Source organism: Oryctolagus cuniculus, chromosome 11 (assembly GCF_051225735.1).
Source record: "Oryctolagus cuniculus isolate XC-2025 breed Fujian yellow rabbit chromosome 11, ASM5122573v1, whole genome shotgun sequence".
Classification (NCBI taxonomy): Eukaryota; Metazoa; Chordata; class Mammalia; order Lagomorpha; family Leporidae; genus Oryctolagus; species Oryctolagus cuniculus.
In genome coordinates, this window is record NC_142877.1 from 116,886,809 (window position 1) to 116,909,066 (window position 22,258).

Genomic DNA, 22,258 nt, shown 5'->3' on the forward strand with positions numbered 1-22,258 from the left:
GGACCAGGTGAAAGGCAGGAGCTTCTTCTGGGTCTCCCATGCAGGTGCAGAGGCCTAAGGACTTGGGCCATCTTCCACTGCTTTCCCAGGCCACAGCAGAGAGCTGGATCAGAAGCAGAGCAGCCAGGACTCAAAATGGTGCTCCAGCATGGGCTGCTGGTATTGAAAGTGGTGGCTTAGCCCACTGCACCACAATGCTGCCTCCCGCCAACAAATATTTATGCAGCATCTATTATATGCCAGGCACTGGTCTAAGTACTTGGGTTTCATCAATGAACAAAGACAAAAAATCCTCATGGGGCCTATGTCTTTTTTTATATATAATAAAGACCAAAAGCAGGTATAGTTTAATGTATTTTAATAGCACAGAAGACAGACGACATTAAAAACATGTACTTGCATGTAGGACAACTCAGTGAGAAAAATCTAGTAAATGGATGGAATCTTCTGAATGATAAAAATGCTACAGGGGCCGGTGCTGTGGCGGAGTGAGTAAAGCCACCAGCTGCAGAGCCAGCATCTCCTATGGGCACCAGTTCGAGTCCCACTGTTCCACTTCTGATCCAGCTCTCTGCTATGGCCTGGGAAAGCTGTAGAGGATGGCCCAAGTCCGTGGGCCCCTGCACCCATGTGGGAGACCTGGAAGAAGCTCCTGGCTCCTGGCTTCAGATCAGCGCAGCTCCAGGGCTTGTGGCCAATTGGGGAGTGAACTAGCAGATGGAAGACCTCTCTCTCTCTCTCTCTCTCTCTCTCTCTCTGCCTCTCCTTCTCTCTCTGTGTAACTCTGGCTTTCAAATAAATAAATAAATCTTTTTTAAAAATGCTACAAACACCATTTAGTTGCCATCAATAAGAAATTTAATTGTTTTTTAAAAAAATCCAAATTTTGGCATTGTCCAGGAAAATTTAACAGGTTTATTTGTAATTGTTATAAAGTTGAACTGCTGAGACATTTTTACTTGCATTAATGCTTTATGTTCCCACATTTATGTTAGGGGCACAAGCACTTGGGCCACCCTCCATTGCTTTCCCAGGGGCATTAGCGGGGAGCTGGATCAGAAGTGGAGCAGCTGGGTCTCACACAGGCACCCATATGGGATGCTGGCGTCCCAGGTGGAGGCTTACCCTGCTACACCACACAACACCGGCCCCTACAAAGCTCTTGCCTGCGGCTTTGTTAGAAGAGAGCTGTCATTCCTCAGAGGGAAAAGTTTGTCATCCCTCCCTCTCTCAACAGAATCACTTCTTACCCAATGCCGGAGCACAGCTATCTTCGGAAGACTTTTTTTTTTTTTTTTTTTTTTTTTTTTGACAGGCAGAGTGGACAGTGAGAGAGAGAGACAGAGAGAAAGGTCTTCCTTTGCCGTTGGTTCACCCTCCAATGGCTGCCGTGGCCAGCGCGCTGCAGCCAGCGCACCGCGCTGATCCAATGGCAGGAGCCAGAAGCTTCCCCTGGTCTCCCATGGAGCGCAGGGCCCAAGCACCTGGGCCATCCTCCACTGCACTCCCTGGCCACAGCAGAGAGCTGGCCTGGAAGAGGGGCAACTGGGACAGAATCCGGCGCCCCGACCGGGACTAGATCCCGGTGTGCCGGTGCCGCAAGGCGGAGGATTAGCCTAGTGAGCCGCGGCGCTGGCCCCGGAAGACATTTTAAATCGCACCAAACTGAGGCCCTGCAGGCCCTGCAGTGCACCTCCGTTGCAGACCCTCAGAGCAGCTGTGCTCAGTTTCTCACGTTTGCAAACAATGACGGCGGCCCTAGGAGGTTGCCCTGCACCGTGAAGTGCACGCCCGACCTCGGGGATGTTAACGTGGAAAAACGCACACTTTAGGATGAGTTAAACATGGCAGTAAATACTGGTATTCTTCCAAGTATGAGTGACAGAAAACTCAACCTGAATTGACTTAAGCAAACGGGGTACCCTGGGGCTGGCACTGTAGCATAGCAGGTTAAGCCGCCGCCTGCAATGCCTGCATCCCATATGGGTATTGGTTCTAGTCCCGGCTGCTCCAGTTCCGATCCCGCTCCCTGCTAATGGCCTGGGAAAAGCAGCAGAGGATGGCCCAAGTGCATGGGCCCTGCTACCCACATGGGAGACTGTGATTAAGCTCTTGGCTCCTGGTTTTGGCCTGGCCCAGCACTGGCCATTGCAGCCATGTGGAGAGTAAACCAGTGGATGGAAGACTCTCTCTCTCTCTCTCTTATCATCTCTCCTTTTTAAAAACACAAACCCTGAGGTCACCAGCCCTGGGTGCACCCCCCGGGGCAGAGTTGAGCCCCGCTGCCCGACTATTTCCTTTGTGGGGTAGAGAAGGCCTCAGCGGAGTCCCAGCCCTGCCCGTGAGTCAGCCTGGCAGCCTCCCTCCTGGACGGGCGGCTGGGATGGCGCTGACTCAGCGCCCGAGTGAGCTGGATGCTGCCAGGAAAGTTAATAAGCTTGTGACGTGGCTGGGCCCTGAGGAGGAGGGAAAAGTGGGAAGCTTCTATGAGGTTAAGATGCACAGAAGGAGCGAGGGGGCAGTCAAGAGCAGCCTCTGGGGAGGGCTCTGAGGCCTTCTGCACGGCTCAGGCTGCCCAGGCCCCAGGGTGCTCGGAGCTGCCCCGCGGGGCCCCACCTGCTGTGTGCCCCACACAGGCTCTACCCATGCCCTGGGCCCTGCGGACGCCGGGCGCTCTCTTCCAGGCTCTCCTCCAGCTCTGCCTGTCTGTCTGTTTCTCTCCAACCCCATTTCCAGAAGCAGGATGGGAGAACAGGAAGACTGGCTAGCTCCACCTCCCAGCCTTTCTCCCCCGAGCACCCTTGACAATCCAACAGACTTCAGTGGCTTCGGGAGCAGAGGAGGGAGGTGAGGTTGGGAAGGGATCCCAGGGAAGAGGGGAGAAAGGGGGGAGACGGAGACAAGAGGCCAGGGGCGCTGTGCCCAAGCACTCTGAAGCCAGACTGAGTTCAACACGGTGCCTCTGCTCTGTGCCCGACACCACAGCGGGTGTAGACCCAGCAATAAATAGGGCTTTGTCCCTGCAGACAGTGAGAAAACGGGAAAGTACATGAAATGTGCTGGTGCCTTAGTCCGAGGCAGGAATCTGGGAGCTAAGGTTTACACAAGGCCATGAAGAAGCCGCTGAGCAGGACCCAGGTCAAGTCTAGCCTTGGCCTCGTGCAGAGGGTGGGCGGGTTTTGGAACTCAGCTGCACGCAGGATGCTTTTCCTGGAGACAAAGGGACTGACCTTTTCCTCTTCCTTCCAGGCCTTGGGCGGGGTGGGGATTGAAGGTAGAGGACCGAGACCTCACTGTCAAAGAGGGCTCTGTCAGCCCAGGGCAATTATCAATGTGGCGGGACAACTGCACAGGCAGCTGGAGATGGGTGACCGGGAGGCCCCCACAGCGTCATTGCCAGATGCGGCCGCGGCCACCGCTCAGTGGGGACAGAGGCAGGAGCAGGCGGGAGGGCGGGGGCGGCTCCCCAGAGGAGAAGGCCCTTCTGCCACATCCCGGGAGGCAGCCAAGCCAGGAAGGTCCAAGGGGCCAACTTGTGCAAAGGCTGTCAGAGCAGCAGCTCTTTCTGGAAGCCCGGAGCTACTCCAGGATGCCACAGGGCGCGGCGGGGGGAAGAAGGGGCCGTGAGAGAAGTAGCCTGGCGGGCAGCAGAGGCCAGATCATCAAGGGTCTAAACAATTTGGGATTAAAGGTTGTCCAAAAGAAACTCTCTCATTCTGCCCCACCTCACTCCTTCCTGCAAATATTTATCCCGTGTCACAGGGCAAGCCAGCCCAGCCCTGTTCAGCTGAGTGAAATCAGGGGCCAGAGGGTGCAGCAGAGGGTAAGAGGCCCCAGTGTGGGCAACTGGGCAGAGAGAGGCAGACCAGGAGGGGCTGAGACAAGGCATTTTGGAAGTAGGAAGAAAGTCTAAACAGCAGGGAGTTCCCTGGAGGAGGAACGAGTGAGGAGTTGGGAATTAGGAAAGCAAAAGGCCTGGGCTTGAGGCTCGACTCCCTTGCGCCAGCTCTGGGCAAGCTACCAGCTCTGCACAGCTCCACATCTGTCACTTAGGAATCATGTCTGCCCCGCGGGGTCAGCTGCAAATACCGCATCTGCGTAAAAAGGCTGAATAAACATGAGTTACCACAGCCCTGCCTTCCCCCAAGTGCCACAGCAGGGAGAAGCCCGGGGCAGGCTCCTCTCACTGCAGTCACCGTGTGGCACCAGGCAGGCCGGGGCCCAGCGGATGACACAGCAAGTCGAACTCATCCGAGTGGCCACTCTGAGAGCCTCAGCGGGATCAGCGGAAACACATCACGCTGCACTCAGAGGTTCATTTCAGCAAAGGTGCTTCCCAACGGACAGCCCCAAGGTCCTCCGGTGGTTGGCGGGGCAGAGCTGGGCAAGGTGCCCAGGAGGCCAAGCGAAATGGGAGACCAGGAGAAGGCGGTCAAGGGCCTGAAGTGCTTCCTCCATCCACAGCTCCACCCCTAGACTTTTATTTCTATAAGCTTGATTGATCGATTTGAAAGGCAAAGTAACAGAGAGAGAGAGACAGAGAGAGAGAGAGAGATCTTCCATTCGCTGGTTCACTCCCCAGATGTCTGTAACAACCAGGGTTGGGCCAGGCCAAACCAGGAGCCAGCAATGCCATCTGGGCCTCCCACGTGGGTGGCAGGGGTCCACGTACTTGAGCCATCACCTGAAGATTCCCAGGCGCATCAGCAGGAAGCTGGATCAGAAGCAGATGAGGGGCCCAGTCTCAGGTGCTCTGACACAGGATTTGGGTGACCCAAGTGGCAGCTAAACCCACTGCACCATCACACCATCACACCTGTCTTCCTTCCCCCCAGTTTTTTTTTTTTCCACAGGTGGAATTACAGAGAGAGGAGAGGCAGAGAGATCTTCCATCGGCTGGTTCACTCCCCAGATGACAGCAACAGCTGACGCTGGGCTGATCCAAAGCCAGGATCCAGGAGCTTCCAAGTTTCCCACGCAGGTGCAGAGGTCCAAGGACTTGGATCATCTTCCTCTGCTTTCCTAAGCCACAGCAGAGAGCTGGATTGGAAATGGAGCAGCTGGGACTCGAACCATGCCGGCACTGCAGATGGAGGCTTAACCAGATTTGTTGAGGTGAAATTCACATACCATAAAATACATTCTTCTTCTTCTTCTTTTTTTTTTTTTTTTTTTTTTGACAGGCAGAGTGGACAGTGAGAGAGAGAGAGACAGAGAGAAAGGTCTTCCTTTTGCCGTTGGTTCACCCTCCAGTGGCTGCTGCGGCCGGCGCACCATGCTGATCCAAAGCTAGGAGCCAGGAGCCAGGTGCTTCCTCCTGGTCTCCCATGCGGGTGCAGGGCCCAAGCACTTGGGCCATCCTCCACTGCACTCCTGGGCCACAGCAGAGAGCTGGACTGGAAGAGGAGCAACCAGGACAGAATCCAGTGCCCCAACCAGGACTAGAACCAGGGGTGCCGGCACCACAGGCGGAGGATTAGCCTATTGAGCTGCGCTGCCGGCCCATGAAAGACATTGTCTTAAAGTGTTCAGCTCAGTGGCCTTAAAGTCTATTCACAGAGTGATCGAATCGCCATGGCCAGGTGTAGAACATTTTCACCACCTGTTAAAGAACTCTTGCCCACCAGCAGTCAATCTCTTTCTCATCGCCCCTCCCTCCAGCCCCAGGCATCCACTGATCTACTCTCTCTCTCTACAGATCTGCCAGTTCTGGACATCTGATTGGTTGAACTCATACAATACCGGATCTTTGTGATTGGCTTTATTCAAGATTCATGCATACTGGGGCCAGTGTTATGCTGTAGCGGATAAATCCCATACGGGCGCTGGTTTATGTCCCAGCTGCTCCAGCCCCAATCCAGCTCCCTGCTAGTGTGCCTGGGAAAGTGGCAGAAGATGGCCCAAGTCCTTGGGCACCTGAACCCACATCCACATAGGAGATCTGGAGGAGGCTCCTGGCTCCTGGCTCCTGGCTCCTGGCTCCTGGCTCCTGGCTTCAGCCCCAGCTCCAGCTGTTGCAGCCATTTAGGGAGTGAACCAACAGGTGGAATATTCTCTCTCTCTCTCTCTTCCTTTCTTTCTGTAACTCTGCCTTTCAAATAAATAAGTAAATTTTTTTTTTTAAAAAAAAAAGAAGTTTCATCCGTATTGAAGCATGTATGAGTATTTCCTTCTTTTTAACAGATTAGTAATAGTCTAGTTTTTTTTTTTTTTAAGATTTTATTTATTTGAGAAGTAGAGTTACAGACAAAGAGTGGGAGAAACAGAGAGAGGCCTTCCATCCACTAGTTAACTCCCCAAATGCCCGCAAGGGCGGGAGCTAGGCCAGTCCAAAGCCAGGAGCCAGGAACTTCTTCTGGGTCTTCCAGGTGGGTGCAGGGGCCCAAGCACTTGGGATATCTTCTGCTTCTCTCCCAGGCCACAGGCAGAGAGCTGGATTAGAAGAGGAGCGGCTGGGACTGGAACCAGCGCCCATAGAGGGTGCCGGCGCCACAGACAGAGGCTTAGCCTACTACACCACAGCGCTGGCATCTGGAATATTCTATGGTACAGGTGCATCATATCTTTTTTTAAAAAATATTTATTTAGGCCGGCGCCGTGGCTCAGTAGGCTAATCCTCCACCTAGCGGCGCCGGCACACCGGGTTCTAGTCCCGGTTGGGGCGCCGGATTCTGTCCCGGTTGCCCCTCTTCCAGGCCAGCTCTCTGCTATGGCCAGGGAGTGCAGTGGAGGATGGCCCAGGTGCTTGGGCCCTGCACCCCATGGGAGACCAGGAAAAAGCACCTGGATCCTGGCTCCTGCCATCGGATCAGCGCGGTGCGCTGGCCGCAGCGCGCAGGCCGCGGCGGCCATTGGAGGGTGAACCAACGGCAAAGGAAGACCTTTCTCTCTGTCTCTCTCTCTCACTGTCCACTCTGCCTGTCAAAAAAAAAAAAAAAATATTTATTTATTTATTTATTTAATAGTCAGAGACACAGAGAGGGGGAAGAGACAGAGAAAGAGAGATCTTCCATCTCCTGGTTCACTCTCCAGATGGCCAAAACAGCCAAGGCTGGGCCAGGTGGGAGCCAGGAGCCAAGAACTCCATCTGTGTCTCCCAGGTGGGTGCAGAGGCCCAAGGACTTGGGCCATCTTTCACTGCTTTCCCAGGCCACAGCAGAGAGCTGGATTGGAAGTGGGATGCCAGGACTTGAACCGGTGTTCACATGGGATGCCAGAGTTGCAGGTAGCCCTTTACTAGCCCCTGTACCACATCTTTTCATGCCCTCAGCAGACGGACATTTGGATTGCTTCCCTCTTTTGTTATGAACAACACCACCACAAACATTTTTGTACAAGTTTTTGGTGTGGACACATGTTTCATTTCTCTTTGGTGCACAGTCAGGTTTCTGTATCCACAGGCTGTGCATTTGGGGCTGTAACCAACTGTGGATCAAAAATATTCTTTATCTTAAAAAATGTTTAAATTGCATCTGCATGGACTTTTTTCTTATCATTGTCTCTAGTACTGGCTTTAAGTATTAGGAACTTAAATTGCATGGGAAGATGTGCACATACAAACCTTTATTCTCAGGGAGGCTGGGATGTCAGTCGTGCCAACGACAAAGGCTGTGATCACACTCCTTGTTTTTACACCTGGACGTGGTAGAAGAAATGATCATGGCAGAGAGTGCCTGGACTCCATTCTCGGTCTCCCGACCGAGTCCCCTGCCCGTCAGGAGCGGAACCAGCCAACCCTGGGGCTTCCACCTGTGTGAGGAACACGCCCACGTGCAAGCCTCGGTTCCTGATTCGTGGCATCCTCAGCCCAGCCCTGGCTGGGGTCCTCCAGGAGAGTCAGCTGGAAACCGAGGCTCTCCTTCCTCAACGCGGAAGAGCCCAGAGGCCTGACGTGGGAGAGGGAGGAGTGGCAGCGCAGCACGAGGGGCGCGGGTTGAGTTGTGAGCTGTATACGAGCACAACCACGCGATGATGGGGGCTGCCAGGAAACCTCGGGGCGGGTCCATGACAGGTGGCTCAGAGGATGTGGCCCTGTGTTGTCCTGTGGTTGGGCACTGTCTACCAAGACCTGGGAGTAACAAAGATTTGTTTCTCAAAAGGAGAAAATAAGCAGTTTGCTGAAGAAGGCATGACTTTGCTCCAAAAACTGGAAGCTCCTGCAGTGAGGCTGGTCCATTTTCTTTAGCCTCCTTGGCCCTGCCGGGTCTGTAGGGCCAAGTGGCAGAGCTTGCACTGTGGCAGGGTTCAGCTGCAGAGCCTTCCTTGCTCGGGGCTCCCCTCAAAGCCGGGAGCGTCTAAGTCATCTAGAGAATGGGTTGGAACAACACGCATGACTCCCAAATCCAGAGGCCCACAGTGAATCATGGCAGGGGGTGTAAGGAAGCTGTCCTTCACCTTGGAGAGAACCCACGGCTGCCTCAAACTTTGCTGGTCGTGGTGTTGCGATATTTCTGTCACACCGAGGGCACCTGTGCCTTTCTCCTCTCTAGGTCGCAGCAACACAATGTCGTCAGCGAGGGGGACGGGGTTATGTCCTGTGCAGTGACGGAGTGTTCCAGGTCTGTCTAGAGTGAGCGGAGGGGGCGGGCGCTGCGGGGTAGAGGGTTAAACGGCTGCCTGGGACTCCTGCATCCCATCTGGGAGTGCTGGTGCCAGCAGTGCCTCCTCCGCTTCTGATCCAGCTTCCTGCCACGGTGCCTCACAAGGCCACAGATGGTGGTCCAACTACTTAGGTCTCTGCCAACCGTCTGGGAATCCCAGATGTAGTTACTGGCCCCTAGCTTCGGCCTGGTCCAGCCTTGACTGCTGTGGGCATTTGGGCTTAGCAAGAACCACCTCATGATGCTGCATCCCGGATGGGCGCTGTGTGCCTTTTACCTTGGGGTCTTCCTTATGGCCGCCGCAACTCAGAACGTGGGAATCCCATGTGTGGCCAACCCAGAAGTGCAGTGAGAATTAACCTTCCTTTGGGAAAACACTGACCAACGTGAGCTGAAAGCCGAGGGTGCCTGCCTTCCTCCTGGTCCCCAGGACAAAGGGTCGTGAGACATAGTCCATGTGACTTCTCAGTGGTCCCGTGGGGTAGGGCACAGGCCTCTTGTAGGGGTGGCCAAATGGAAATCCTTGTTTTTTGTTCCCAGCTCCCCTGCGCCCCTCCCCCGCCTCTATCCTCACTCCTGATCGCAACACCACGACCAGCGAAGTTTGTGGCAGCTGTGAGTTCTCTCCAAGGTGAAGGACAGCTTCCCTTACACCCCCTGCCATGATTCACTGTGGGCCTCTGGATTTGGGAGTCACGTGTGTTGTTCCAACCCATTCTCTAGATGACACCCCACCACCACCACCAGCAAACACCCTCACATACCCTTGGTCCCGGGCTCTGCTTTCTGCGAGTCTGAGCCAGGGCAGCACGTGACCTGTTCCTACTGCGGGCGGAGGGGGAGTGGGGTCGGGTGGGAGGAGTTTGGCAGAGATCGCCTGGTTCTCGCAACGGAGATCAAGGAGAGATCGTCTCCGCTGCCTCTTCCGAACTTTGTTGCGTCTGCACGTGGGGCCGTGAATGCTCGCAGCAGTTGTCAGCTCCTTCCTGGATGGAGTCGATCAGACTCCGGGAGGAAGCAGAAAGGGCCAAATGGGCTTCCCGAGGGAAGTCAACGAGGGGGCTGCAGCCTGGCCCTGGGGCCAGCAACGGCGCAGGAGCCTTGGCCACTCTTCCCGCGCTGAGGCCTGACGGTGAAGGAAGCGGAGCTGTGAGCTGAGCCCAGCAGGGCAGCTGTGTTGAGAAAGCAGAGGAGGGGAGGGGCCGGCAGCCTGGCGAGGGAGGGAGCACGGGGGTGAATGTCCAGGCCCCACTTTCCTTCCGCCCTCGGATCGCTGCCTGGGCAGCTTGTCCTGGGGGGTCAGGCTACCGGGGCCAGAGGAGGAGGACAGCGGATTGGAAAGAACAAAGGGCGCATCAGTGACTGCCACGGGAGGAGGCATCCGGCCAGCGGTGTGCAGCCATGAATCCTTGACACGACGCTCGCGTGACAGTTCGGTTATTTGAAGCCTGCTCTAACCCTGAAGACGGCGGCTCTCTCTGTCCATTTGGAAGGCTTGGATGGGACACGGAGGGGCAGCAGGAAGGAGCTGGAGGAAGGAGCCGCAGCTGAGGGTGAGATAGCTGACTTAGCCATGCTGCCGGCGCACACCTGGAGGGCCACGGCGGTGCCCCCGCCACTCAGCTCCGTCCCTGCCATTGTGCCGGGGAATCGGGGCTGCAGCTCCTGTTCCGCTTTCTTCAGCTGCACAAAGGGCTGACGACGCAGCTCAAGGGTTTGGGCGGCCGTGCAAAGACGTTAGGTCACAGCGTGTTCCTGCTTTGCCAAGGCCCCCTCGGGAGCCGCGTGGCGCATCCTCCCTGGTCACAGTCTCTTGCTCTGAATTCTCCCTGCCCCCTGCTTGTTGAGATGGTGCAGCCAATAGTGCAGGCTGAACACCACAGCTGAGACCACGGAACCGCTAGACAAGGCCACCACTGCCTGCAAACTCCTCCTGGGGACAGAGTCTCTGACCCACCCTCTTCCAGTCACCTGGCCCTGACCTGTCACAGCCCTGTCCAGCAATGTCCTGAAGAGCCAGCCTGTTGGCAGGAATAAACCCTTTTCCCCATCACCCGCGGCTCACCCTGTCCTACCCGGGCTCCCAAGGGCATAGTGTGTCTCCCTCTTCCCCTGTCCCTGCTGCCCAGGACTCAGCTGCTGTCTGCGTGTTCCTACGGATCACTGGGGTCAGTGTATCAGATGAAAACTCGCTTCCCTGCCCCCGCCCTGGCCCCAGATCATACCCCAGCCTCAATTCGTGCAATAGAGTCCCCCACCAAATAGGAGACACAGCCTTGTTAGAAGATACATGGATAAATCTCATCACACTTCAGCGGCTCCCAGTTGCTTTTGAAATAGTTAACCCCTAGTCGAAGGCAGTGGACATGGCGTTTGTTTCGGTTGCCTAGAAGTCGATCCCCTAGGAAACCAAAGTCTTGAGAAATCCTTTGGGAGCAGCGGCACCTCCAGGCCGCTGGGGGCGGGAGCTGCTGGCGGGAGTGGCAGTGGTTAAAGAAGCGCGAGGGGATATGAGAAGAGCTTAATTTCTCCAGGAAATCAGCGTGCTTATTATAACAGGCAGGGCCAGTGGAGTTCCGGGATGAGAGCGGGGACATTAATACGGCTAATTCATCACGGGGTCTCTAGAATCAAGCGATATGAGCAGCCCACCCGCTGCTTCTTGATTGGCGTTTGTGCAAAAACCTCAGGCCTGGTCAAGGGGTCTGACTTTAGCCATGGAAACTGAGAACAACTCCCGGGCTTGAGTCAGTCACGGTCGCCCCTGGAGCCCGAACAGGACGGGCAGGTGCTGGAATTCTGCCCCCACCTCCCCTGTGGGAACCTGAGGCCATCTGCCAGGGCAGCCATGCACAGTGACAAGACTGATGTCAGTCCTGGTGATAATCCAGCATGACTCTGGGGTACTAGCCATTCCGGGGAATCTAGAACTCTGGCACCTGCTGGTCAGAATGGAGGTGAAGAGGGAGCAAGTGGGGACTAGCCTTGTGGCACAGTGGGTAAAGCCGCCACCTCTGACGTCGCTGTCCCATGTGGGCACCGAAAGCTCCACTTCTGATCTAGCTCTCTGCTGTGGCCTGGGAAAGCAGCGGAAGATGGCCCAAGTGCTTGGGCCCTGGTCACCCTCACAGGAGACCTGGATGAAGCTCCTGCCTCTTGGCTTCGGCTTGATCCAGCCGTGGCTGTGGCAGCCCTTTGGGGAGTGAACCAACAGTTAGAAGATTCTCCCCACCCCCTTCTCTCTCTCTCTCTCTTTCTTTCTCTCTCTCTCTCTCTCTCTCCGTCTCTCTTTGTAACTGTGCCTTTCAAATAAGTAAATGAGTGAATAAGTAAATAAATAATGAGATTTAAATAAATCTTTTAAAAAAAAAAAAAGATGAACTAGCTGGCGCTGCAGCTCATTAGGCTAATCTTCCACCTGCGGCACCAGCACCCCGGGTTCTAGTCCCAGCTGGGGCGCCGGTTCTGTCCCGGTTGCTCCTCTTCCAGTCCAGCTCTCTGCTGTGGCCCAGGAAGCAGTAGAGGATGGCCCAAGTGCTTGGGTCCCTGCACCAGCATGGAAGACCGGGAGGAAGCACCTGGCTCCTGGCTTCGGATCAGCGAGCGCACCGGCTGTAGCAGCCATTTGGGGAATGAACCAATGGCAAAGGAAGACCTTTCTCTCTGTCTCTCTCTAACTCTGCCTGTCAAAAAAAAAAAAAAAGATCAACTAAGTAGCCTAGAAAGACCTTACAACAGGCCCTATTGGTATTCAAACCCTTGGCCAAAGTATTGCTCTGCTTCTCAGACGGACAGAATAGAGAAACGATAATGGGAAACATCAAAGGGAAATTCCTATCGAACCAAAGCGATGAACCGAAAGCAGTGCCGCTTCCTCTGGGGGACTGACGGGCTTAATAATATCATCACGGCGTTGGAAGATTCCGGGTGGCGATTTTGTCACATTTCCATTTTATTCTGCAGTTTGGCCAGTGAAGATGGCAGACGGGCCTTAGAGAATGACAGTGGATTTCCATAAACTTAATTATGTGGTGACTCCAATTGCAGCTGCTATTTCAAATGTGGTCTCATTGCTGGAGAAAATAAATATAGACTCTGACACCTGGAAAGCAGTCACCGAGCTGGCGAGCGCTCCTCTAAGACGCAGGAGAGATGAGAAGCCTGCTTCCCTTCACCAGCGTCATCGGTACCCTTCACCATCTTGTCACGGGACTCCTGTGTGTGGTTAAAACATTTATTTATTTGAGTGGCAGACACAGGGAGAGACAGAGAGAGACTTTCTGTCTGCTGGTTCATTCCCTAAGTGCCTTTATTTTTGTTTCTATAATAGAAACCGATCACATTTTCTATTGGTTAAGGAGCCCTGGTATCTCTCTCTCTTTTTTTTTTTTTTTTTTTTTTTTTTTTTTTTTTGACAGGCAGAGTGGACAGTGAGAGAGAGAGACAGAGAGAAAGGTCTTCCTTTGCCGTTGGTTCACCCTCCAATGGCCGCCGCGGCCAGCCCGCTGCGACCGGCGCACCACGCTGATCCGATGGCAGGAGCCAGGAGCCAGGTGCTTTTCCTGGTCTCCCATGGGGTGCAGGGCCCAAGCACCTGGACCATCCTCCACTGCACTCCCGGGCCACAGCAGAGAGCTGGCCTGGAAGAGGGGCAACCGGGACAGAATCCGGTGCCCCAACCGGGACTAGAACCTGGTGTGCCGGCGCCGCAAGGCGGAGGATTAGCCTAGTGAGCCGTGGCGCCGGCCATGGTATCTCTTTTTTTAAAGTCTATTTATTTATTTGAAAGGGAGAGAGAGAGAGAGAGAGAGAGAGAGAGAGAGAACTTTAATTTGCCCACACCAGCCATACCTGCACCTGCACACACACCTGTACTTGGTCAGGGACCATGACGAGCAGGTTGCAGCAGCAAGGGCTGGAGTAGGAGCCAGGTGTGGCCAGGCAATCTAAGAGGTACCCTTGCTTAGCAGACACACCCGCCTCTGACCCAGTCCCTGGAATGCAAGCTGAAGATGCTGCCTGAACAGCTCTCCAAAGAGGGTGCCTCAGGGCCCCTCTCTAGAGGATGCCATCCCCCGTCCATGTCCCTGATGACCCGGCCATCAGCAAGCAGCCTTTATGGCTGGCACTGCGGCTGACTCACTCAGCGTCCACCCCACCCCTCCTACATGCCGAGGGAAGAAAGCTAAAACCCACCCTTCCCAACTTCCCTTGCTGCTCAGTCCCGGGGTAAATTCTTCCCTTCGTTCCGGCAAGTAAAGATGGCGGCAGGGGTGGCCTAATTCCAGAGCCGAGACTTGGTGAACACCTTGCAGTTAAGGGGTGTGGTCTTGTCTGGATTATCTGAACTCTGAACAGGGCACCTTGTTTACTTGTTAGCTTGCTTGTTATTATCTGCCTCGTCCTATTTGAAGCTCCTTGGTAGCAGACACTTGCTTGTTTTTCTCTTTAGTGCATCCACGGAGCCTCTCACTGAGCCTGGGACACAGTGGGTGCTCGTAATGATTCCTCAGATGGCTGCCGGGACGGATGGAGCTGGGACAACTGTGGCAAGGAAGAGTCGGAGAAAGGGAAGCTTACGGCTCATTTTCCAACCTGGCACCTTTGGAAGCCCCAGCGCCCAGGCCCCACAGCCAGTCTCTGTTCAGGCTTACGCCCTGGGAAACACACTCCGTCTCACCGGCTTTCACTTCGACCCGCAGTCAAGACCTGCCCCTGCAAATTCTCTCACATCCACTGCCGCCCGCCCCTCCGCTCAGATGTTAGCAGGCATCTCAAATGTAACGTGTCCAAAACAGAACTCTTAATTTCAAGTCTCCAAATCTTCTCCCACACGCTTCCCTATTTAAATAAATGACAACTCCATTCCTGCCAAGAACCTCACAGTCATCCCTGGTGCCTCTAACTCACTCACACCTTCCACCCAGCTCTGCGGCAACGTGCTGGACTCTGCATAAGGTACTGAGACCCCCCCCATTCCTGCCCAGCTCCACTCGCCTGGTCTTTTATCTGGATTATTGCAACAGACCTCCATTCCTGAAGCTTCTGGAATCCATGTCACATTTCCCTTGTTGGTCTCTGATCTCAGCTCCAGCTGCAACAGACGGCTGTAAGCTCAGCCCAGCTTGTGCCAATAGCGTCCTGTCTCAAGTGCACACCTTGTGTCTGTTTGCTTTCTCCCTGGATGGCCTCAATACCGTGGTAGGCCTCTTTTCTTTTTTTTTATAAAGTTTTATTTATTATTATGTAAAAGGCAGAGTTAAAGAGAGGCAGAGACAGAGACAGAGCGAGATTTTCCATCTTCTGGTTCACTCCCAACTGGCTGCAACTGCCAATCCTAAGACAGGAGTCAGGAGCTTCCTCCAGGTCTCCCACATGGGTGCAGGGGCCCAGGGACTTGGGTCATCCTCTGCTGCTTTCCCAGGCCACAGCAGAGAGCTGGATCAGAAATGCAGCAGTCAGGACTCGAACCAGTGCCCATATGGGATGCCGGTACTGCAGGCCAGAGCTTTAACCAGCTGAGCCACAGCGCCAGCCCCGAGTGGCGGACCTCTTGATTCTAGCACAGACACAGTCCAGAAATGCAGGCTTAAGCGTCCCAGGAGGAGAAGCTCCAACCGAGACAGGAGCCAGCAGATAAAAATTCATCAGCCTGTCTTCCAGGTGGATAATTCTGAGAGACTTTTTTTCTTGTTAAAGTATGTATGTATTTTTATTTATTTGAAGTGCAGATACACAGAGACAGACAGACGGACAAACAGACAAGCATAGATCTTCTATCTGCTCGTTTATGCCCCAAATACCTGCAACAAGGAGGGCTGGGCCAGGCTGAAGCCAGGAGCTCCATCTGAATCTTCCACACGGGAGGCGGGGCCCCACGTACTTGAGTCACCACTTGCTGGGGTGTGCCTAAATGGGAAGAGGGGTGGGAAGTGGAGCCAGCACTCTAACCCTGGCACTCCGAGATGGGATGCTTGGCATCTCAACCACTGAACTGAGTGCCTGCCCCTTGACGATTTTTTAATATGTTTGTTATTTATTTTTATAGATTTATTTTATTTATTTGAAAGACAGAGTTACAGAGAAAGGTAGAGACAGAGAGAGGTCTTCCATCCGATGGTTCACTCTCCAGATGGCTGCAATGGCTGGAGCTGCGCAGATCCGAAGCCAGGAGCCAGGAGCTTCTTTCAGGTCTCCCATGTGGGTGCAGGGGCCCAAGGACTTGGGCCATCTTCCACTGCCTTCCCAGGCCATAGCAGAGAGCTGGATCTGAAGAGGAGCAGCTGGGACTAGAACCAGCGCCCATATGGGATGCCAGCGCTTCAGGCCAGGGTTTTAACCTGCTGCACCACAGCGCCGGCCCTGTAAGATTGTAGGAGACAATCTTAAACTTCTGAGGAGGGCCTGGATGAACTGAGACCTGCTGCCTACAGCAACCACTCAGTAAAGCACTCTCCTCCCAGCTTCACCCTCTTCCTTGACCCACCCTCCCTGATCTTTCTCCTGCTCCTGAAACTCACACCCACTAGTTTACTCCCTAGCGGCTTTGTTTTGGGCTCCTTGTGTTGGTGGGACGGAATGGCTCCGCGGGAGGGACAACCCGTTCTGATGAGCACAAGCACCAGGTGCCCCACAGTGGGGGCAAGGGAGATCCGTGCAGAGCTCAGGGGAGCTGCGGCGCTGTCGCTGGGGCTTCCGTGCCAGTGAACGGGCAGCTGTGACAGCTGAAAGTACCCAGAGCCTAAGTGTGGCCACCATGAGGGCCAGCCCCGGGGGCTGGCAGCAGGACGTCAGCTGAGGACACACACAAAGCTGCAGAGTCCCTGGGAAACCTCCTCCGTGACCTCAGAGCATTTAGAAAAAAAAAAATCTCTGTACACCCAGTCTAGGCTGATCCCGGGCAGCTGGGAGTTTGTCCGCTTCTGGTCCCTGAGACCCTGGCCATGGACAGCACGAAGTGACCTGAGTCATCTCTGAGTGCCCTGGCTTCTAGGGGGGCACTGGCAGTGTGGGGTGGAAGCCCTCGTGCACAGAGATGGAGCCCAGGATGGTCTCCGGGGTGCGTGAGGCAGGCACGCTGCAGTGTGAGCTCTGAGGATGGTGTCTCCGGCCCCCGCCTGGAGGCTCAGCGGCGCGCATACCTGGGGTTAGCAGCTGAGGCAGGCCGGTCCTCTCCTCCAAAGGGAGAAAGCCCATTTGCTCACCCTTTTGCCTTTGCAGACCGAGAGAGCCCTCTATCCTCAAGGAAGGCGAGCAGCAGGCCCCGCGGGCAGCAGCCAGCCCCGGGCGCCCGCGGGAAGGAAGTCCCCTCCCGGCCCAGCCCCTCCGCTCTGCAGGCAGTCTGAAGTGGGAGAGCCGCAGCGCGGGACCGAAGAGGTTAATGTGCATCTGCCTCCGAATGTTAATGTGTCTAGGTGATGTCAGTGGGAGCCGGGAAGGAGGGAGTGGGGCGAGCAGTTGGGCTTGGAGGCGGCAGAGGCTGCCAGGCTGAGGAGGAAGACCCCTTCTGGACTGCGGGGCTCGCGCTCCGGGACAAGGCTGCCGCAGCCTGCGTGGGCGGACGGGCGCGCAACTCCGGGGAGCAGGGCACCGGCTCCGGCTCCGGCTCCGGCACCGGCTGGATGGACCTGCAAGCCTTACTGCTCCCCACTGGCCCCAATGCCAGCAACACCTCCGAGGGCCCGGATAACCTCACCTTGGCCGGTGCGTGCAGGGGGAGGGGAGGCGTGCCTCCGCTGGGCAGGGGCTGGGAAACTTTATTCTAGTTCTTGGGGACCCGATCTGCAGTCTGCTCTGCCGGGAGTGGAGGAGGAGGAGGGGCAGGGGCAGGGGCAGAAGGGGCGGGGGCAGAGTCCCGGCAGGGGCGAGGGACACGGGCAGGGGAGATTCTCCTGCGGGTTCCAAATACGCCTGTCGCCTGTCGGAAGATATTCCAGGCTGGAGAGGGAGCAGGGGAGGCCAAGGGTTATGCGGGAGACCGCCGGAGGCTTCCTCACTGCTGGCCCGGGGTCCCGGGGTCTCCCCCACAGCCCTGGGGGTCTGAGACACCCTCACTGCCCCTGGGAGAGGCAGCAGGAAGCGGAGGCTCCAGGACCCAGAGGGGATTAACTTTTCTGGTGAATGACGCTTCCTGACGCATCCAGAGCTGCCTGAGATGCCCGGGGATCCCAGCTTTGAAGGCACAGGGAAGGCAGCAGGAGAGGAGAGGTTTGTGGGGAGGGATTTGCAGGCTGCAGGACCCGGGCTCGGGAGACTCCCACCGAGGGAACCCCTGGCAGGAAGCCTGGAGCCGGAGGGCGGAGGCCTCGGCAAGACAATCCCGGCAGAGGTGCCCCGAGTCGGTGCACAGCTTCTGTCTCTGAAGTGAACCGATGGGGCTGGCAGTAAGGGAGGAACACACACTGACAGGCACACGAATGCACGCACAGTCGCACGCACACACGCACAAAAATACACTCACGTAGCATACGAGTAGTCATACAGTCACGCACACGCGTGCACATGCACATATATTTTCCGTCCTCCTGGCTCCTGAAGAGGATTCCCGGGGAAGCCCAGGTGCCCGGAGCCATTGTCTGCAGGGGCCGTGGCGCCTGCCCCATGCCATCAGCGAAGATGCAGGAGGCAAACGATGGGGTCCGTCACCTAATGGGTGGCTCAGGACACTCTGACGGGACTCACTAGAGGACCGTGGAGGCGGCCGAGGGGACGGGCGGAGCGACAGTGTGCCTGTGTTGTAGGGAGGGGAATGGCGGAACAGTCTGGAGGCTGGGCAGGGGCAGGGCACGGGTGACCTGGCGCTTCTGTCCCCAGGGTCGCCCCGGCGCCCAGGGAGCGTCTCCTACGTCAACATCATCATGCCTTCCGTGTTCGGCACCATCTGCCTGCTGGGCATCGTGGGGAACTCCACGGTCATCTTCGCGGTGGTGAAGAAGTCCAAGCTGCACTGGTGCAGCAACGTCCCCGACATCTTCATCATCAACCTGTCCGTGGTGGACCTCCTCTTCCTCCTGGGCATGCCCTTCATGATCCACCAGCTCATGGGCAACGGCATCTGGCACTTTGGGGAGACCATGTGCACCCTCATCACAGCCATGGACGCCAACAGTCAGTTCACCAGCACCTACATCCTGACCGCCATGGCCATCGACCGCTACCTTGCCACGGTCCACCCCATCTCCTCCACCAAGTTCCGCAAGCCCTCCGTGGCCACCCTGGTCATCGGCCTCCTGTGGGCCCTGTCCTTTGTCAGCATCACCCCCGTGTGGCTCTACGCCAGGCTCATCCCCTTCCCGGGGGGCGCCGTGGGCTGTGGCATCCGCCTGCCCAACCCAGACACAGACCTGTACTGGTTCACCCTGTACCAGTTCTTCTTGGCCTTCGCCCTGCCCTTTGTGGTCATCACGGCCGCGTACGTGAGGATCCTGCAGCGTATGACGTCCTCGGTGGCCCCCGCTTCCCAACGCAGCATTCGGCTGCGGACAAAGAGGGTGACGCGCACGGCCATCGCCATCTGCCTGGTCTTCTTCGTGTGCTGGGCGCCCTACTACGTGCTGCAGCTGACCCAGCTGTCCATCAGCCGCCCGACCCTCACCTTTGTCTACCTGTACAACGCTGCCATCAGCTTGGGCTATGCCAACAGCTGCCTCAACCCCTTTGTGTACATCGTGCTCTGCGAGACGTTCCGTAAGCGCTTGGTGCTGTCGGTGAAGCCGGCGGCCCAAGGGCAGCTCCGCGCCGTCAGCAACACTCAGACAGCCGAGGAGAGGACAGACAGCAAAAGCACCTGACACTTGCCCTGCTGCCTGGACGTCTCCGAGTTGGGACAGCGACAGCCCACCACCCTGGGGGAGACGCTCACAACACCCAAGACCGCCCTTGGGGGAGTGCAGGGAGGCTGGGGCTGTGGGGGTCATTGCAACTAATACGTCCCATGCAAATTGCTGGGGAGGCTTGGAGCCAGGTTGGGGTGGGCGGCTCCAGACAACCTAAATCATTCACAGGGAACAGAATGGGACTTTTGGGTGGAACAGAAGCTGAGCAAGAGTATCAGTTTTAACATGCGGTTGAGCCCTACATCTGTTAGCTCCCAAATGTCTTTTTCCCAAAGGGAGGGGTGGAAGGCTCCTGGCTGGGTTGCTGTAAAGTCAGGCAGCCGGGGCCACATTCCCGGGACCCCAGGGAGACGAGAAAGCTGTCCGTGTCCCAAGGTTCTCCCATCTCTCATTGGTCTGCTGGGAGGCAGCCCTTCTCCCAAGCTGGTGGATGATGAAACACGAAGCTTGGCATCTCCGGTTCAGCATCCTGTGTCGAGTTCCTTCATCTTGGGGGGAGGGGACGCAAGTTTATTTTGGGGGTGGGGCTCTGAGCCCCCAGGAGGAAGAACCCAGTTTGCTGGGAGATGCGCTCATTGAAAATGACAAGGTGACCGAGCTGGGGTGGGTGTGGGTGGGGGGAACCCTGAAACTAATAAAAATGGGGGAGGGGGCTTCTGCAGCTGTGGGGCCATCGTGTTCACGCGTCTGTCGCTGACCCCGAGCGAGTGCCTGTGTGCTCTGCGTGTGGTCTTCCCAGTGCCGGGTCTGTTGGCATCATCTCTGTGCTGTAGCCGTTCCTCTCCAAAACAAAAGCGAATAAAGGAACATCTCCACCCACATCTCTCTGGACGCTCCCGTGTCATTGCTTGAGCTTGGGGGTGGGTGGCTGTGGGTAGCAGGCAAGGGGAGGAGGAGTTACTTGGCTGTGGGGTTTAGGCTTCGGTTCAGGCTGCATTTTAGGAAGCTGGAAGGAGGGAATCTGGTGTTTTAAACCCACGAGGAGGTTTCAGTGACACAAACGGAATTACTGAGAATTCATTAGATTGCAGTTCTGCTGCGGCTTGTTCCCCCCGCCTCAGCTTCCTGTCTTTGCACAGAAGCCCCTGGACTCCGCAGTCACCTGGGCTGGCCCCTCGGGCCCCAGGTCCCACCCCCGACCTTCCTCGTTGAGTCACCGACTGCACGCTGGCTCCTGGGGCAGCCTGAGCTCAGCCCCGCTTTCTGCAGCTGCGATCCGGCGTGGGCATCAGCAGCAGATGAGAGCCGGGGCCGCTGGGAGGCAGCACGGCTGCCGCGTCTCAGGCTGCGCCTCCGCGAGGGGGCCGGGAGCCGGGAGCCCTCGGTGCACCGCTCGCTCGCTCCGTAGGCATCCGTGCGATAGTGCAGCAGGCTGGAAGCTGGGGCTTGGCCTGAGCACAGCCGACCCCTCCTCTTGCTGGTGGCTTTTCCCTGCAGAATCGCAGCAGGCAGGGCCGGTTGAGACAACTGGGCTGTTTCCTGGTCCTGATCTCCGTGGAGGCAGGATCTCCCAGCCTGCCCTCCAGCCTTCCTCTCTCACTGGCTGCAGGGTCTCCCCCTGCCCTGCAACTTCAACCCCTAACTGGGACTGTGATCCAGATGGGGGGCTTCCCTGAGGGTCCACCCCCACTCCCCTGCTTGGTCTGTCTCACCTTCTCACCTCCCAGCCCTCCCCCCAAGGAACCTGGCTCTCCCTGGAATGCAAGTGACCAGGTCGAGCTCCCGTGGGCAGGGGCACAGGCCCGTGGAGGCCCCAGGAGCTCCCGGCGAAGGGAGCACCCCTCCCTCTCCGGCTCTCAACTGTGATGCAGGCAAAGCTAGGGGAGGGAAAGAGGGTGGGTGTGATAAAATAGAAGCTGGGGATCCTGGGGCAGAGAGGCTGAAGGAGGGGAGGAGCTTGTACCAGCAGCAGGTGGCTTCTCTCCCCAAGACTGGTCCTGAACACACCTGAGAAGAACAAGCAGGTGCAGGGGTGAGGGGTGTGTGACTGGCGACACTCCTGGGTCCGAAGGGGGCACGGCGTGGAGGGGTCTGGGGAATGAGTAGCACTTCCCTGCCCTCCTCTTTCAGGCCAAGGCTGTGGCCAGCACTGTGGGGAGCTGTGGGTGCCCAGAGAGGAAAGGTGTGAAGGTCACACCCTTCCTGGGTCTGAACTGGTCTCCCCCAGGGGAGCCCCGTAGAATCAGCTGCCAAACCCAGCGCGTGCCTCCTCCTCTTTGGCTTCTGGAACCTCTCTCCTCTCCAGCCCCGAGGATCAGGATCGCGCTCCTCGAATCCCCCTTGGAAAGGGAATTCCACAGCTGGGGTGATGACCTCACGGGTTAGGCAAACCGAACTCGAGAGGCCATCACCCCAGACCAGCCAGGCTGGCCTGTCCCCAACTCCTGGTGACAGTTTTATCCTTAAAAGTTGTAATTTTTCGGGGCCAGAGCTGTGGCATAGCTAGTAAAGCCATTGCCTGCAATGCCAGTATCCCATACGAGTCCTGGCTGCTCCACTTCTGATCCAGCTCTCTGCTGTGGCCTGGGAAAGCAGTAGAAGATGGCCCAAGTCCTTGGGCCCCTGCACCCACGTGGGAGACCTAGGAGGAGCTCCTGGCTCCTGGCTTCAGATTGGCTCAGCACCAGCCTTTGTGGTCATTTGGGGAGTGAACTAGCAGATGGAAGATCTCCTTCTCCCTCCCCCTCCCCCTCTCCCTCTTCCTCTCTCTCCCCCAACCTCTCTCTGCCTCTCTGTAACTCTGCCTTTCAAATAAATAAAAAAAAATTTTTAAGTTATAATTTTTCCAAGAGGGGGACACATCCTTTTATCCTTTAGTTGAAT

The 22,258-nt window shown here is 56.4% G+C and overlaps 2 protein-coding genes across 3 annotated transcripts in view; one reads left to right on the top strand and one right to left on the bottom strand.

Annotated features, from left to right (window-relative positions):
- Positions 1 to 15,628: 15,628 nt before the first annotated feature.
- Positions 15,629 to 22,258, bottom strand: part of SLC25A17 (solute carrier family 25 member 17) — a 114,334-nt gene continuing 107,704 nt past the window's right edge. For both annotated transcript variants that reach the window (XR_016217047.1, XM_089309003.1), the window contains one exon: positions 15,629 to 15,962. Coding sequence is in view for 1 of the 2 variants with exons in the window: in XM_089309003.1 (XP_089165129.1) it covers positions 15,923 to 15,962 (40 nt within the window). In the remaining variant the exon portion in view is untranslated. The remainder of the gene's footprint in view (positions 15,963 to 22,258) is intronic.
- On the top strand, positions 16,868 to 20,256 carry MCHR1 (melanin concentrating hormone receptor 1). Its single transcript, XM_008275187.5, has 2 exons — positions 16,868 to 17,303; positions 18,414 to 20,256. Exons 1-2 carry the CDS (start codon positions 17,018 to 17,020, stop codon positions 19,388 to 19,390), a joined length of 1,263 nt encoding a protein of 420 aa, XP_008273409.4. The 5' UTR covers positions 16,868 to 17,017; the 3' UTR covers positions 19,391 to 20,256.